The sequence below is a fragment of the Fukomys damarensis genome, unplaced genomic scaffold (genome assembly GCF_012274545.1).
Source record: "Fukomys damarensis isolate Sample0158 unplaced genomic scaffold, DMR_v1.0_HiC HiC_scaffold_14, whole genome shotgun sequence".
Lineage (NCBI taxonomy): Eukaryota > Metazoa > Chordata > Mammalia > Rodentia > Bathyergidae > Fukomys > Fukomys damarensis.
The window spans coordinates 74,275,489-74,291,940 of record NW_022900926.1 but is presented as its reverse complement, the minus strand read 5'-3'; the positions used below and the strand labels follow the sequence as shown (position 1 = coordinate 74,291,940).

The 16,452-nt window shown below is 35.7% G+C and overlaps 1 protein-coding gene across 1 annotated transcript in view; it reads right to left on the bottom strand.

Moving 5' to 3' along the window:
- Positions 1-559: 559 nt before the first annotated feature.
- Cdc40 (cell division cycle 40) overlaps positions 560-16,452 on the bottom strand; it is a 44,199-nt gene continuing 28,306 nt past the window's right edge. The window contains exons 9-15 of the mRNA XM_010635266.3: positions 14,843-14,888; positions 12,786-12,887; positions 11,181-11,296; positions 10,824-10,957; positions 5,406-5,482; positions 3,660-3,804; positions 560-2,696 (exon numbers count right to left, since the gene is read on the bottom strand). Coding sequence (XP_010633568.1) covers positions 2,519-2,696; positions 3,660-3,804; positions 5,406-5,482; positions 10,824-10,957; positions 11,181-11,296; positions 12,786-12,887; positions 14,843-14,888 — 798 coding nt within the window. The 3' untranslated portion in view covers positions 560-2,518. The remainder of the gene's footprint in view (positions 2,697-3,659; positions 3,805-5,405; positions 5,483-10,823; positions 10,958-11,180; positions 11,297-12,785; positions 12,888-14,842; positions 14,889-16,452) is intronic.

The following is a 16,452-nucleotide window of genomic DNA, read 5'->3' as shown; positions in this document are numbered from 1 at the left end:
CTCAAGATGTCCACTATATATTTCTACTTAGAAATAAAGACTGTTTGATGTTACTCCCTGTTCTTTATTGTAAAATTATCTCTTTAGCACAAAATATTTCCAGCTTATGCTTCAATATTTAAATGTTCATTCAAGTGAATCTTTCACTAAGGCATCACTTTTATTCTTTGAGGAAGGAAATATGTGTTGGGTGTGACAAAAAAGGTTGCAGTCAGGAAGAGGAACCAGATGGTAACTACTTACATCCAGTAACAAGATCTTGAGACTTTTTATGCTGGGGAAAAGCTGTACTCATTTGTGTATTCTGAATGGGGTATAACCATGACTTAGTAGGCCACTAACAGCCCTGAATGTACTGCCTTGTACTTTATCATTTAGTTAGAATAATTCCATTAATATATGAAATATATCAGACCCACCTCTAAAACATTTGTTACCATATGACCCATTTAAGCCTACAAATTGTTGTGTGGTGTTTCAATATATTTAAGACTTAAAAGGAAATAAATGATAAACATTTCAACACTTTCTAAAAAAAACCGCTTTATTCAAAAATAGGATATTTTCAGAAAACAGAAAACTTTTATATACAGCTGCTTAGTTTAGAAACAGTCAAAAACACAATAAAATAAATCCAGATTTAAAAATTATAATTTGTAACATAAACAATACTGGTGCTGAACAGTTTAAGATGTATGATATTTTTTGCCCCATCTCATTTTAATAATTCACATTTGTCAAAACCAGTGGTTGGGACTAAAGAAAGGCCTTAATTCCTTCCTCTTAGCTGACACTCCTCCTGGCTGTGGATACAAAGACTGGCAAGCAGCTAGGCAGTGTGCTTGTTTCTTTGGGTACACGTGTATCAAATCTCTATTTTTATGTCCTGTTTTTGTTTTCTTTGGAATTTATTTATATGTGGCTATAGGGCCTGCTAATTTATCAGCTCCCCCTCTCCCCTTTTTGTGGTACTGGGGACTGACCCACAGTCTTCACAGTGAGCTATGTCCCAACCCTTTTAAAAATTCTGCTAAGTTACCCAGGCTGGCTCGGACTCGTGGTCCTCCTCTCTCAGCTTCCCACAGTGCTGGATAACAAAGCCTATGCTACTCACTGTTCCTGGCTCACTAGGCCTTTAAATTATATTTTAAAAATGGAAATTCTCTGAAAACACGGAGAATGCACTGCTGTGAGGGAAGCACGCAACATGGAGCTTAAGGCTCCTGGGCTTTCAACACGCAACATTCCTTCACTTCCCAAGTGGGCCCTCTGGGCCGCTCTGAGCCAGTCTTTCGTAAACAGTGTACTGAAATATTTCAAACCACATTCAAACACCTCATAAGACTTATAATAAAACAGGAGAAGTAGCTCGGCAAACTAAAGTGCTGCTAGCTCTATTAATCAAGAGGCTATCTTGATTACATAATCTGAAGCTTTTAAACATATTTTTAAAAAATGAAGGCCACTGCTTTTCAAACAGGGGAACCCTAGCCATCTTCTTATAGTGTAAATTTTTTCAGAGTTGGAAAAAAATTTTAATTTTTTTCTAATCTTAAAAATTCTGCATATATTTACAACCAAAAGCAGAATCATTTTAAAGATAAAACACGAATTCAAAGAAACTCTAAGTTGGCATTTTGGACTACGTCTTTATACCCTGTCTTCTCTGAGGAGGATTTCAGAAGTAAGATGGGTGAAGCAATGACCTGGGAGACTCTGAATTCTTCAAGTGTCGCCAGGTCTTTACTGCCAGTGAATAAAAACAACATTCAAAACCTTGGCTCATTCTCTTGAGTTCCATCTCCAAAAGTAATGTAATTCGCTGCTTAAATATGTAAGTCCTGTCTATATTGATCAGGAAAAGGTCAGAGAACTCCGGACTGATTTTCATTTTACATTATTTAATAATTAGAGGACAGTTACAGTAAAAGGTTACTGATTTGCAAATAAAAATATACAGCACATGTCATAAAAAATAGTGGAACTCATGAAGCCGAAAGTTTAGACCTTGACCCACTAAGTGTAATGGGAACAGTTAATTGTGGGTGGTTTTATCCTTCTTTCAAATATATATGTGATTACATCATCTTTGTTCTCTACTGCCCTCCTGACTGAACAGGTAGATAAGTATGTGGGCCTTCCCGAGTCACTGATTACATTATTTTCTGGAGGATCCCAGATCTAGTAGGGATTCTTTCTTGATACCAAAAAGATCTTTTTGGTAATGTCATGGGGATTAAATCCAAACTGCTTGCCAACAAGAACTGCTTATCAAACAGAAAGTCAATGGTTATTTGTTGCATAAATAACATCCAAAAAGAATAAAATGAAGTTGCCGGTGACATTATATGAGGCAAATTTACAAATTTTTTCTTAAACAATGGGTCAATTTCATAAAGCCATGTAAGAAAAACATTATCTATAAATCAAGTCGTCATCCAACACATTTAATAATTAAATACAGTTAAATATGACACTGGATCAAAAATGATCCTAGATAGTTTAGGGACCAATCTCATTAATCCCACAATTTAATGAGACCATCCCAGCCACATGTGATGACTTTAGATGTTTCGTGAGGATGCCACACTGCACCTATGCACACTTTATCATGAGCTTTAAATCGACTATAGAGTTTTGTGGTCTTCCAGTCCCAAATGTTTAATTTTCCATTTCCATCTCCTGAAATCACATAGCTGCCAACAGAAAGTGAGTCAAGTTATTCAAAAATACTGTAAAATAATAAAGTGGATGAAGAACAGTGATAGATTTTTCTCTTCATTTTAACATAAAAAAATCAATGGGAATACATAATACACAAAATAATGCAGAACATGAAGTGGTCTATAATATGAACTTCTACAAAATACCTTTCCATTGAGCAACATATCTCAGAAAATTACTTTTAATTGGAAAATTAGAATCCCAGGAGCCACAATGAATGCCTCACAACCACTCTCTGAATAGTCAAACAGTGCACACAAAATCAATTTCAATACAGATACATTCTACTGTAGAGACCTGTGCTGCCTTCATAATTATTTTTTGGCTTTAATATCTTTTGAAAATATATCTATGTCTGAATCAGAGGTAGGAGAGTAAGGCCCAGTTGCCAGGCTAAACATACAAAGCCATAAGGATTTCTGAATTACTTCTACCTCTATACACTAACTAAGAATAGGGGAATGAATCAGAATTCCACTTTTAGCAAGATTACAGGCTTCACAAATGTAGTGTGACCGAGAAATATTCAAAAGGTAGATTTCAGCTTTCAATATAAATAAGCTGTAGTAAAGTTGTTACCATCAATGTCGTGATATGCAATTAATTCTACTCAGTCAGAGCAGTATAGTGATCATAGAATTCCGAGCTTTCTTAGAAAAGAGAAACTAAGGCACTGGTCATATAGACAGGGATTTATTAGGTGATTAAAGGGCACAGGCCTAAGTAATAGAAAGAGATAGGCCAAAGTAAACATCTAAAGAAAAGCAAAAATGTAATTTTTATAACTCGTTCTTACTTTTACTAGCATTTTGACATATTATGCAGTTTTCATACAATTATATATGTGAAAGTGATTTGGGAAGTAGTATTTGCACAATAATTCATATCCTATGTCAAATTTGGATATGAAAATAAATCAGCAGATTTAAACTTACCTCATATCTGGTGAAAAGTCCACTTGACAAGCATAGCCTGCTACCATATGGCCCTTAAAAATTTTTTTCTTATTCAGTCTGAATCTGTTCTGTGCTCCAAAAATTAAGATTTGGTTATCCATTGATTGGCATGCTAGCCATTTCCCTGTAAATTCAGTAAATGAGACATTTGAGAGAAAGACTGAAATATTTAAAAATTGTTTATTTAAAATATGTTCAGTCATTATTATTCTTTCTGCTTCCAATTACCTTCTAATACTAGAAAATACATTTAATATGCCACTGTAAAGTTTTGCTAATAATGTAACTTCCAGGAGTTGTTTTATATAATGCATGCTATTCCTACAATTTTATTATTAGAGTATTCTTCATAGAAAAGCTTCTTTATTTAAAAAATACAGAAATTCCAAATTCACTGTTAATAGAACTAAGTTAAAAGTTTAGGAGGTGGGGCTAGGGATTTAGCTTAGTGGCAATGCGCCTGCCTTCAAGCGCAAGGTCATCCTGAGTTTGATCTCCAGTACAAAAAAAAGTTTAGGAGATGAAATTAGTTTGTAATAAGTGCAGGCAAGAGAACTATGGAAAGAAAGAGACCTGTCTGTGGTGACTGAAATAAAAAAAGAGGCCTGTCTGTGGTAACTGAAATAAAGATGAACTCTGGTGAGAAAAGAGGATTATAAAACAAAACTGAACTAAAAAAAGATATGATTAAAACAATTATAGTAATTGTTTTTGAAAGGGTGCATTGCTTTTATCCATCCAGGATACATCAAAGCCTTTAGAACACAGTATTTACTTGTAATTTGTTAACATTACTAACTAAGGAAATGGCCCTAACATTGTCTGATCAGGTGAATGGCTTTGTTGAAGACAGGCACAGTATTTGTAATAGGGGTTTGAAAACACATTACATGAAGGTAGATTACAATGACAAAGTAAGGAGTATAGCACTTATCAAAGTAGGATCTAGCTCTACTGCTCTCATGAATGATGGACAAGAGCCGGGGATCTAGCTCAGTGGTTCCGCCACCTGCCTTGCAAGCACAAAGTCTCAAGTTTGATGCCCAGTACTACCCCCTGAAAAAGAATGATGGGCATGTGACAAGTGTCACCCATCTGCCTGCACAGATGCCCAGGCAGAGGATCCAGCTCTCCTTTGCTACCTCATCATGGTCTTACATGTATGGCAGCTATATGAGTTCATGGCAGCTACAAAGATGATGTTCTCAAACCACAGAGCTTCTCCTGTAATGCCCTATGTAGAGCTCTAATTACATCAGTATTGTCAGTATGTCTGCCCCACAAGTTATTTTGTACTTAAAAGGCAATGGATTGTTAAATAGCAAATAGCATTAAGAGGATTTATCTTTTTTATTTTTGCTTGAGAAGATCTTTTCCAGTGAATTGCTAAGGTGTTCTCATTATGCAGAAGCAGACTAAAATTTCCTATCCCCTTGAAAGAAAAGAGCTTAAATGATTTATTGAATCTTATTTGTTGGAAGCAGAATTATTAAAACAAAAACAAACATTTGATTGTCAGAATGAAACTGTTAGATGCTCAGGCAATGTTAGCTGTAAATCATTATTTATTTTTTAAGTGCCTCACAGGAAAACCAGCCATTATCTCTAATACTGAAAAGATTTCCTTCTACAGTATGGTGGTGTGGCAGACCTCCCAAAAGGGAATGAATACATTACAGCAAATCTTGGAAGCTCATTAAGAACACATTCTATGTACCAACTCACCGTTTGGAGACAAAGTCACTGCAGGCATTGAGTGCATACTGGGTTCGGCTATGTACTTGAAATCCACAGGGATATCCCTAAAATTTAAAATATAGTGGCTTAGGATGACTGAAAACATGGCATGAGGCATGGTCTTTAGGGTAAATGATACCAAGATCCTTGAAGAAAATGACAGTCTTCTTAGTGAGGAGAGCAATTTATAGTAAGTTCTTATTTTAATAGAAATATAACATTTAATCTTGAAGAAAGGAAAGATTCAAAATGTCACTAAAGATTTATCCTTTTGCTTTGAAAGGGGAGGAGACATCCAGTCTTGAAACCTTGGCTAGATTGGGTTCCTTGAGTTTTAACAAAAGCTTAAAACTAGAAAAAAATTGAAAATAACTGGTAATGGTGACTAGATTTAGAAAGTGGTTTAATTCCTGTAGCCCAAAATTTATTATATGTCTCATTTTTTATTGCCCATTTACATATGTTAAGTATTGTTTCCAATTTTTAAATTTTTTATGAGGTTCTACATTTAATAAAGGTAGATAAAAAATGTTAAAAAAATAAAACAGCAGATCAAGACAAGTAATTTTAGAAAGGACTTTTAGAAGAATTATCTCTGAAACAAAGAACAGTATCCAAATAAAAGCAATTCTTGCAATTGTACATTTACTAAATGACTCAATTTCATCTTTCTTTATGGCAGAGCAGTACTCTATTGTGGGTAAATACATTTTCTTTATCCATTCATATGCTGATGGACATGTAGGTCACTTGCAAGATTTAGCTATTATGAACTGTGCTGCTATAAATAGGCACACATGTATTGCTATATAATATGATGTCTTCAACTCTTTTGGGAAGACACCTAGAAGGCCAATAGCAGCAAATGGAATTTCTATCTTTAGTTTTATGAGGAAATCTCCATACTGATTTCCATAGTGGTAATTAGTTTACATTCCCACCAACAATTCAGAAGGGCTCCTTTTTCCCCACAGCCTCACCAGCCTTTGTTGTTACTTGATTTCTTGATGATGGCCATCCTTTATGAGGTAAGATGGAAACTTGGTGTTGTTTTAATTTGTATTTCTCCAATGGCCTGAGTTGCTGAACATTTTTTCATGTATTTATGGGCCATTTGTTCTTCTGAGAAGTGCCTATCTGTTTCATTTGTCCACATAAACTAGTAAAAACTTTAACAACTGTACCATGGTGGGCAGAAGCCAATCATTTGAACAAGCCTAGGGGGAATGTTATTTTACATGTTGACCACCCTTAATACATTACTCTGTGAGCAGCTGAGAAAGCTAAAAGCCATTGATAGCAGGCAGAACTGCAGGGATCTGTGAACTAACGAGTCTAATCCATCTTCAAATAACGACCACAGACAAAAAGATTAACGTGCTTGGTACCTACTATTTTTGGTTTACATGTAAAGTATTTAAACATGTATAGTGCAGAAGAAAAAGCATTAAAACAAAAAACTCATGTGAGTAATATAAAGGATTAAACAAAAATGCAAAACTAGTCACTTAAATTTAGAGCCATCAAAAATTTGAAGTAGCCGGGGATTTAACTCAGTGGTTCCACTGCCTGTCTTGCAAGTGCAAGGACGGGAGTTCAATGCCCAGTACCAAAAAAAAAAAAAAAAACAAACCCAAAAAACAAAAATTTGAAGTACATAAATTCTACATTTTAAAAACAGTAATTCTGAAAGGAATTTTGATCTTATTGCTTTTCATGAGACTAGAAAAGTTTTTAGTTATGTCGGAAATGTAATATGAGGAACAGTGGACTATGGTGCAGCAATTTAATTTCAAGCTGTAGTTCAAATTTCAATAATGTCTTTAACTGGAAATTATAATTATTTGCTTCACGTAAGAATTTTCTCTGTCCATATTCATCTAACCAACCAGAAGAAGGAACAAATGAGAAAACTTCCCAAGGTCTTGGTTAGAGGAAAATAATTTCACATGTAACCAGGGAAATAACATTTGTCAGATCTCCAATCCTTTATGCTCTAAAACAGCAGTAAGAACCGACATTCACAATGATTCAAATCTACCAAAAAAAAAACCAAAAAAAACTTTGATCTAAAAAAGCTTCAGGTCTTTGCCTCTTTTTTTTTTTTGGTACGGGGGATGGAACTCGGGACCTTGCGCTTGCAAGGCAAGCAGTGGAGCCACTGAGCTAAATCCCGGGCCCTTTCTTGCTCGTATTTATTTTTAGTGGGCTAATAACTTTGTAATACAGACTGAAACATAAGAGCATTTTCTTAACCACAGTGTTGGTTCATATTAGTCAATGTTGTACTAAACATGGAACTACAAATTCACATGAACCCTTCCTTCAAGGAATCGCGGTACAACAAGCTCTAGAACAGAATTGAGTCTAAACTACTGCATGGATTTCATTATTACAAGTAAAATTAGCTGCTAGGTATACAGTAGTTAAATTTAATAAAGAGCACTATTTTTCTAATTAGATATTGTAATCCAGTATAATAAGGTAGAAACAATTTGGAAATTAATAAAAGAAAACTAACAAAGGTCTATGAAAATTTTAAATGAAAAAACAGTAATAGTAATCAACCTGTGTAAAATTTCATTTTAGTGATTTTTACTAAAACAAAGATTTTGGGGAGAAAACATCCACATTTCATGTATTTAGCCAATTAAAACGCCACAGCTGCTGAGTACCTACTGTAACTTCCAACATTCCTTCAGAGCTACACAAGTGTCTTAGTCTGTACTGCTCAGTCTGCTTAAGAAAGCCAAGTTTCCCTCAGTTTGTTTTTTCATATCACTGTGCCAGTTAAAAGTAGGTATAGGGCATGTAAGTTTGGCAAACACCACTCATCTGAAGGCCTCTATGCTGTGAACTTTCCTGAGTGGGGTCAGCTCTCACATTGGGGTGGTTAGGGCCTCCCCTTTATGCAAGCTGCCAGGATCACTAGCAATTTCTGGGGATACTGAGCTAGTTTTGCTTCCTACTTACCTTTGCAGTAAGACTGATCCTTACATGTATTACTTTTTCATTAAACAGATACAAGTTACCTGTTCAGTCCTCTCATTCACCTAACTATCCAGCAATATTATCAAGAACTCAAGTTTTGGAATCATTTGACCCAAGTTTGAATTCTGGTCCTTTTGTGTCCTGTATAATCTTACATAAATTACTTAACCTATTTAGTATCTTTATATAAAAATGGGAATAACAACTCATAACATTGTTTGGCACATTAAGTCAGAGTTCACATAAAAATGCTCAGCACATATTGGCATATAGAAAGGACTTCATTAATGTAATGCCATTAGTGATTATGACAGTGATGACTTCTGACAGTAAGGATTAAACGGAAATCTAAAGGGTGTCATGATTTGTAACCAAACAGTATTATGACCTTTTAGGAGTATGAATATTTGAGAGAGAGAGGGGTAAAAAAGCTAACATTACCCCTTTAAAGCATTTTGCTGACCAATGTTCTACTTTAGAAAATAAAAGCATTCTTAAGCTCTGTAACTGGTACATAATTTAAATACCAATTTATTTTTCATGATTCTACATTTTAAGATGTAAATGAAATATCTTCGGAAGGTAGAAACAACGTATGTTTGAGTACAAACTGCTAACATATATAAAACAAAACATATATACATGTTTAAGAAAGTACTGTGCAAATGATCTAGTGGTTTATATAAAACATTTTTTATATCAGATTCTCTGTAAGAAATCATTTCAAAGCAAGACAGATTTTAATTATAAGGTAGTTCTCAAACCATGAATCTTAAGGATGATACGATACAAGGCATGATAAAAATATATGGTAAATGTTTAAGTTAAAAAATTTATTACAGTAAAAGACACACTGTCACTGATCTCCCCTCCACGATGGCCCTCACTTTAAATACACTACCCCGACATTCTTGCCACTTTCTGAAGCAGTTCTGGAAGTCCTCTTTCATGAGGGTCTCTGGCTACACTGTCATGGCTACCTTGATGTCCTGAATTGCCTCAAAATGTTTATGCCAATTTCTGTCAAGTAAACATTACGTTGTGTCCTTATCCACTTTCTAGACTGGATCTGGCACTGTGTGACTTCTGGCTCTTTCCCAAAGTCAAAAGGGCCAGGAAAGGTACATGTTTTGGATCAATTCAGGAAAATAAGGCAGCCATGACGGCACAATAGACAAACTCACAAAAGAGGACTTCCAGGACTGCTTCAGAAAGTGGCAAGAGGAGCCGGGGATTTAGCTCAGTGGTTCCTCTACCTGTCTTTCGAGCACAAGGGCCGGAGTTCAATCCCTGGTACCACAAAAAACCCAAAACAAACGAACAAAAAGAAATGTCAAGAATGATGGGAAAAGTGTGTTCAATGAGAGGGGGAATATTTTGAGAAGAAATAATGGCAATATATCTTTTACTACAATACTTAAAAAAAAATGTAAACATTCACTGTAGTTTGGACCACATCTCATGTATTAAGACTACATATAAAGTCCTATCGACTCTAATAGTTGGGAGTAATCTGAGGGTTTGGTGGTAGTGTAAGTGTAGAAGCGAGTACAGTTAAATTATATTAAATCTTTGATTATCTGAATTGTCCTGGCAGTGCTTACACCCTGCTTAGCTCCCCAAAGGGATGTGGTTTGAAGTGGCTGTGGCTCCAGGCTTCCTATTTTTCTTAAAGCATAAAATCTTCTGGGGTTGGTACGAAGTGCGTTCGTCTTTGCAAGGCTATAATTATAGTTGAGCTGTGCTTCATAACCAAGTATAAACACAAGCCGAATTCCAACCACACATTCACTTTAACAAAAAGATCATCTTCATTTCAATTAAATTATAGAATATGATCTCTGATATTTAATGAAACTAACTTTAATATTTCTTGACTTTATAAAAATGATTTTTTTCTCTGAAAAAGCAACCAACCAATATATTCTGATTATATTCTATAAGCAAAACATTTGTACATGTGTGTTGATATGGGGCAACTTTAAGTAATGAATAATCATAAAGCAAACATTAAAAATACAGATACATCAGTATTTTCTTTGGGTTTTTTCTGAGCCCAGGACCTTACACTCAATCTGAACTTACTTTATTATAAAGTCTATATATTTTTGGTTTCTAATTCTTGCTGGTCATTTTGCAAAGATAAATAAAATATAAAGAATTTACGATACCATAATACAGTATCTATCATCACAGTAAGAAAAACAACTCAAAATAAACATCCCATGAAAAGATTATCTCGACACCAAGTACAGTGGTCTGCTCTAATTTGTATTTCCAAATTGTGGTGATCACAGGGAGGATCACAGCTCCAAAAATATTCAAATGGCTGCATATCATTAGGCTTTGTCTTTGGCTATACATTTTTAATTGCTTGCTTTATATAAAGCACATTTTCTACAGAGGGAAACTTACCATTCCCAAACTCTTAAGCTCTTATCATCAGATGTACTCACAAATCTTCTATTCTCATCGACAAAAACAATGGTGTTGACAGCTCCCAAATGTCGATCATATTCCTGCACAATTTCTCCACTTCGAATGTCCCACTGTACAGCAAACGAGAAGACAAAGACAAAAGTGGAGCAGATTTATGAAAGCCAACGAAGATGTACTTCTGCAAAGTACACTATGAATTGACTATATTTCTAACAAGAACAGAACATCAGCAATCCTTAAAAGTAGCAAATATTAAATGAGTTAACATTCTGTGCTCTCCATTATAACATAAAGGTCAGGAATCTTAATAAAAAATAGTGCAAAAAGACTTACTTGCACAATCTTTTTATCAGACATCCCAGCTACAAAAAGGTTTTGTTTATCTTCATCAGGATTGAATTTGACACAATAGGGTACTTTTCGGTTTGTGAATCTTGATATACACTGTCCTAAAAACAAAGATTCAAATTAAGTAAGAAAAACAAATTTGACCACTTAGCCACGACTGTGGCCTTCACATCTAGTGGTCAGTTGCTTAATAAAATTTGAGGCAGAGCATCTTGCTCACTCTTTACTGTAAACTACATTGTTCCTTTTCATAGATTTTTAGTGATTAAAAATAATTTTTCAAAAGTTAATCTGTATGGGGCTGGGGATTTAGGTCAATGGTTCTACTGCCTTCCTCACAAGCGCAAGGACCAGAGTTCAATCCCCAGTACCAAAAAAAAAAGTTAATCTGTACCACCAAACTTTGAATAGGTAATTATAATTTCATTCATACAGAGGAATACTTGAAACAGTTATAAAGAAAATAAATTACTGGTACAAAACCTCATGACCCTCAGATATTATATTGAGTGAAAGCAGCAAGAAGCAAAAGAGAAAATATGGTATGATTTCATCTGTAAGAAGTCCAAGACAGGCAAAATGGACCAACCCATCACGGCAGAGTAGCTACCGTGATCCCAGGGAACAGACTGGAAAAGGGCATAAGAAATCCATACTGAGTGACTGAATTGTTCTAGATGTTGATCTTGTGGTATTTAAACAAGTTCGTACATATGTTTATTAAAAAATTACTGAGTATTTGCAGATATTCTATACTTTATGCATATTATATTTTGATTTTTCAAAAAGCTTTTTAGTGGAAGGGGGGCTCTTAGCCTTGGCTGAATATGGAATTACACTGTCCATACCTTGGACCAACCACACCTCTGATGGTGGGACTCGGACCTCAGTGATTCTGAAGATCTTCAAATGATAACAGTGTGTAGATAGAATTGGGCAGTGTCTACAGAGGTGAAAACATAGGCTTGGACATCAGAGACCTTGGTTTGAACTGAACTGTGGCTGTGTGACCCTGGAAAAGCTGCCTTTATGCTTCAGTTTCTTGATCTATAATGTAATGATGCTACATAACTTAGGGGAATATATTAAGATCGGATGACACACTGCATACAAATGCCTAGCCTAATGCCAGCCAGGTAAACATGAGTTACCTGTATTTCCATTACCCTTAAAATTCAGTAAGATAAAAGGACGATTTTTTTCTAATAATATGAAACTATACTAGCCATTAAAATACTGATGGAATCAATATAGTTCCAAATATGTAAAACCAATTAGCCCATGGGAGTTTAGACCTACATTTTAATCAATTTGAACAGTTTATTTCTGCTCATCAGACATTGTGCCTCTATTAGGTACATATGTTTGCTTTATCAGCCCTTATGTTGTAGGGACAAAGTTTCACTGTGAAAGTGCTGATATAGCCAAGTTTCAATTCTATAAACAGTTTGTGACCTTAGTGGATAGCCAAGGGGCTAAGAATCAGAAGTTGGAGGAGGTACCGTTTTGCCACAGAAGACCACTCATACTGTCCAAATATAAATACTAACTTAGAAGACAAAGATGTACTACTTACTAGTGCATTCTTACCTGTCTCAGTGTCCCAGAGTTTAAGATACCTGTCATAGGCTGCGCTGAGGAACTGGGTTCCTGCAGTATTGAAACAGATGTCCCTAACAGCTTTACCGTGACCTAAAGGGAGTCAACAGAAATGCCAGTGAGATCAAGTACTGCATCTTCATATTATAAAGAGAAACAGCATTAAAAGCCGGGCTCAAGGAAGGTAGGCTAAAGTCAAGATCACTGGGGCTTTTTAATTTACTGTTTCATAGTTCATTATGTGTGGGTTGTAGATTGTGGGCGTTTTTCTCCCTTCAAGAAGCTCCTCAGGTAATTCTGACATATGTTTCAATAAGAATCAAGAGAAAAGGTCTAATTTAAAATAAAACTTGTCATGTCAATCTCTTACTGTGCAGTAAGACAAGTGATGACTAAACAGCCAAGAATTTACAGAAACAAAATAGATGAATTATTGCTAATGAAAGAAATGATGAGATTCACTCAGATTGTTCACTAGGCTGGAAGTGAAAACAGAGTGACCTAAAACTTCAGGTCAGGAAACTGTAGCCCTTGTGGAATAATTATTTCTGTAATCACATTAATCAACCTTCGTGGAAACTGATTCAGAATCTCAAGAGACTATGTCGTTTGAAAATAATATTAGCTTTTATGTTAAAGTGACATTTGACAGTAGATTAATTTTAAGATACTAATGATGCTTTCACTTGGAAATCAATCTTGCCAGACCAATCAACTCTTTTGAATGCAGAGACAAAAGCAGAAAGTTTCCCTCTTACTACTTCCCCCACCACGACCAAACCACATACAAAATGTGTGTGGCACAAACTGCCGACCACATGCAGCATGAATCACCACTGACTTCTGGTAAGCCTGTGTGTGCCATGGCAACAGGGCAATCCTGCCCACAGTAAGGGGGCTGCAGAACTGCCATAGTCCTCTAAGGAGGAGAACTTCAGCTTTCCACTGAAAAGTGGTCGGCTGTCCTGGAGGCAGATGGGGACCAAATCCACTCTATCTGACAAAGATATTTTGTCCCCTGGACATAGCCTTTCCATATGTCTTCCTTTAGACTGTGTGACATCTTGGATAGTATTTATTCAGGTGGAGGTCCTAAAATCTTAACACACAGCTGAACAGACACCCACTTTAATCTAAAAACAGAGCTACTATGACTTACACAAAGAGTTCCACAAAGAGTACAATTAAATTTGGAGCTAGCCTTCACATGAAATGACAAACACAATAAACCTTTCTCATTTGTCACACAGCTGTCTTCCCTTTGGCTCTCATTTGCATCCATTTATGCCTCAGCTGCCAACTCCTAACCTTGCCTCAAAGCTCAACATCTGGCTGTTGATCACTGGAAATGTTCATGTCTACATCCCACTGGCAGCTCAGATTCAGTGGTCTAAACTTTATTATCCCTTCAAGTTCTGTCCCTTGGTAAGTGATACCACACTCTTCCAGCCACCCAGGAGGCATCCTAGATTCCTACCTCTCATCACTCACCACCCATCACTAAATTCCATTAATTCAACTCTTCACAGCTCTTTCCTCCTCTGTTTCTTTGGTTCAGATTCTCAGGATCTCCAATCCAAACAACGAAATAATTGTGCAATTCACTTCTTTTCTTCTGGGCTTGCTTGATCAAGAAATTCTCCAGATTGCCATGCAATCCTTGTAAACTTCCAATCATGCTACTTTGCTGAAAGAACTGCTCAATGGCTCCCCAATGCCCTGAGGATAAAGTCTAAACTCTATGAATGATATACACGATTGTCCATACCCTTATTCCCCTTCCACTACTTTTGTCTCTTACCTATATTCTGGCAGTTCTGCATTATATGTGATTCTCCCAAAGCAGCGTGCTTTCGCCTATCACTTTTGCTGCTCTTACTTCCTAGTTCTCTTTGTCCACTTGGAGACACATACTCCTTCTTTCAGGATTGGTTCAAGTGTATAGAGATTTTTCTCTGTATCAGTGTAGTAAAATTACTGCCTATGATGTCATCTTAGTTTAGAAAGTCTTTCCAAACACATTTATAGCCAAGGAAAAGACGTATTACCAATAAATGTTCGTAGACAGCGCCGGTCTCCATAAACCTCCCATAGCTGGAGGAAAAAAAAAAAAAAAAAAAAAAGGAACGTTTAAAAATTTGCTTTGGTGCAGAGGATTAAATCCAGGGCATCATGGATGCTAAGCAATAATACTCATGCACACCGGGTACGTACGCATCTCTGTGTGTGTGCAGGAGATCTCATTAATAAATGTTGTAGGTGCTGTCAGTTTGTGTTTTACCATTTAGAATACATACATAAACACATCCTTATAAATAGTTTTAAAGATTTTTACATCAAAAGTTATACAAAGATATTTGTATTGAAATATCAAGAGAACTATGGATGGAGTTAATCCAGGCAGGTTCATTTTCTTATTGTTCTTTTTGAGTTTTGTTTTGTTATTGGGTTTTTTCCCCCCTTCTTCTTTTTGGTACGGGAAAGAACTCAGCACCTTGCATTTGTGAGGCTGGCACATTGCCACTGAGCTAAATCCCTGGTTTATTGTTCTTTTTCTCTATTTTATAGATTTTCTGTGCTAAAAGGTTTCTACTTTTAATAATACTATGAACTACCTTTAAAAGGAATTAAGTGCTATTAAAACTGGCATGTGTATAATATGTTGATATTGAAGGGCTTTTTTGGGAGGAGTGTTTTTCTGAAGTAACAAATATTCTAGAAGCTGCATGAAAATAATGATCTAAACTAAAGTAACATGCATAATTCTAATCATTTCTAAAGTAAATGAATACAAAGCTTCAAAAGTAGCTTTATTCTTGTCTGCCTCAAATCCAATCCTTCATAATGTTGCTAGTGCTTGAAAATAGCATTTCCTGGCCACCGAGGGCCAACTGGATAGTCTCAATTCCTATAGCATGACAGGCAAGGACCTCTGAGATCTGGCCCCTTGCCTAAGACTATAATCATTCTTTGTTGCTTACATTTTATGCTCTGGCAACCACAAAACTTTTGTATTTTTTCAACATACACCATGCCGATTCATTCTGTTCACTCTTCCCAAATTCTAGTCCTCCACTCTTTACTTAGCCCTACTGAGGGATACTTCCTCCTTGAAACCAAAACAACTGTACCTGTGTCTGTCTCTACACCAACCATTTACGTCAGAATGAAATGATTACTGTATGGGCAGGGACAGCACCTTAGTAATTTTTTATCTTCAGGCCCCAATACCTAATAGGTAGCTAACAATGTTAACTGAATTCTATCCTTTTTTAGTTAGTCAAAGAGATGATAGTAATATCAAGTAATGCAGTTTGTATAAAGTTAAAGTTAAAGGAGATAATTCTTTGCAATAAACTTTGAGATGAAATTTCTATTAGAAACAAATGTCTAAATGGATGCTCTCATGAAAAGAAGCTGTCTTTAAGTACTGCTAATATTCATGAATTATTTAAAATGGTAAAACTAATGATTCAGCTTTCCAAGCTGTAAGAGCACTATAGTGCTGGTGTTTATTGAAATACTGCAATGATTTGGACACACTGAAGACACAACAAGGATAAGAACTCTTTTCAGATTTAAGCTTTTTTTCCAAGGCTTTCCATACATTCAAGTTGATATATATTGGCTTTTTTTTTTTTTTTTTTTTTTTTTTTTT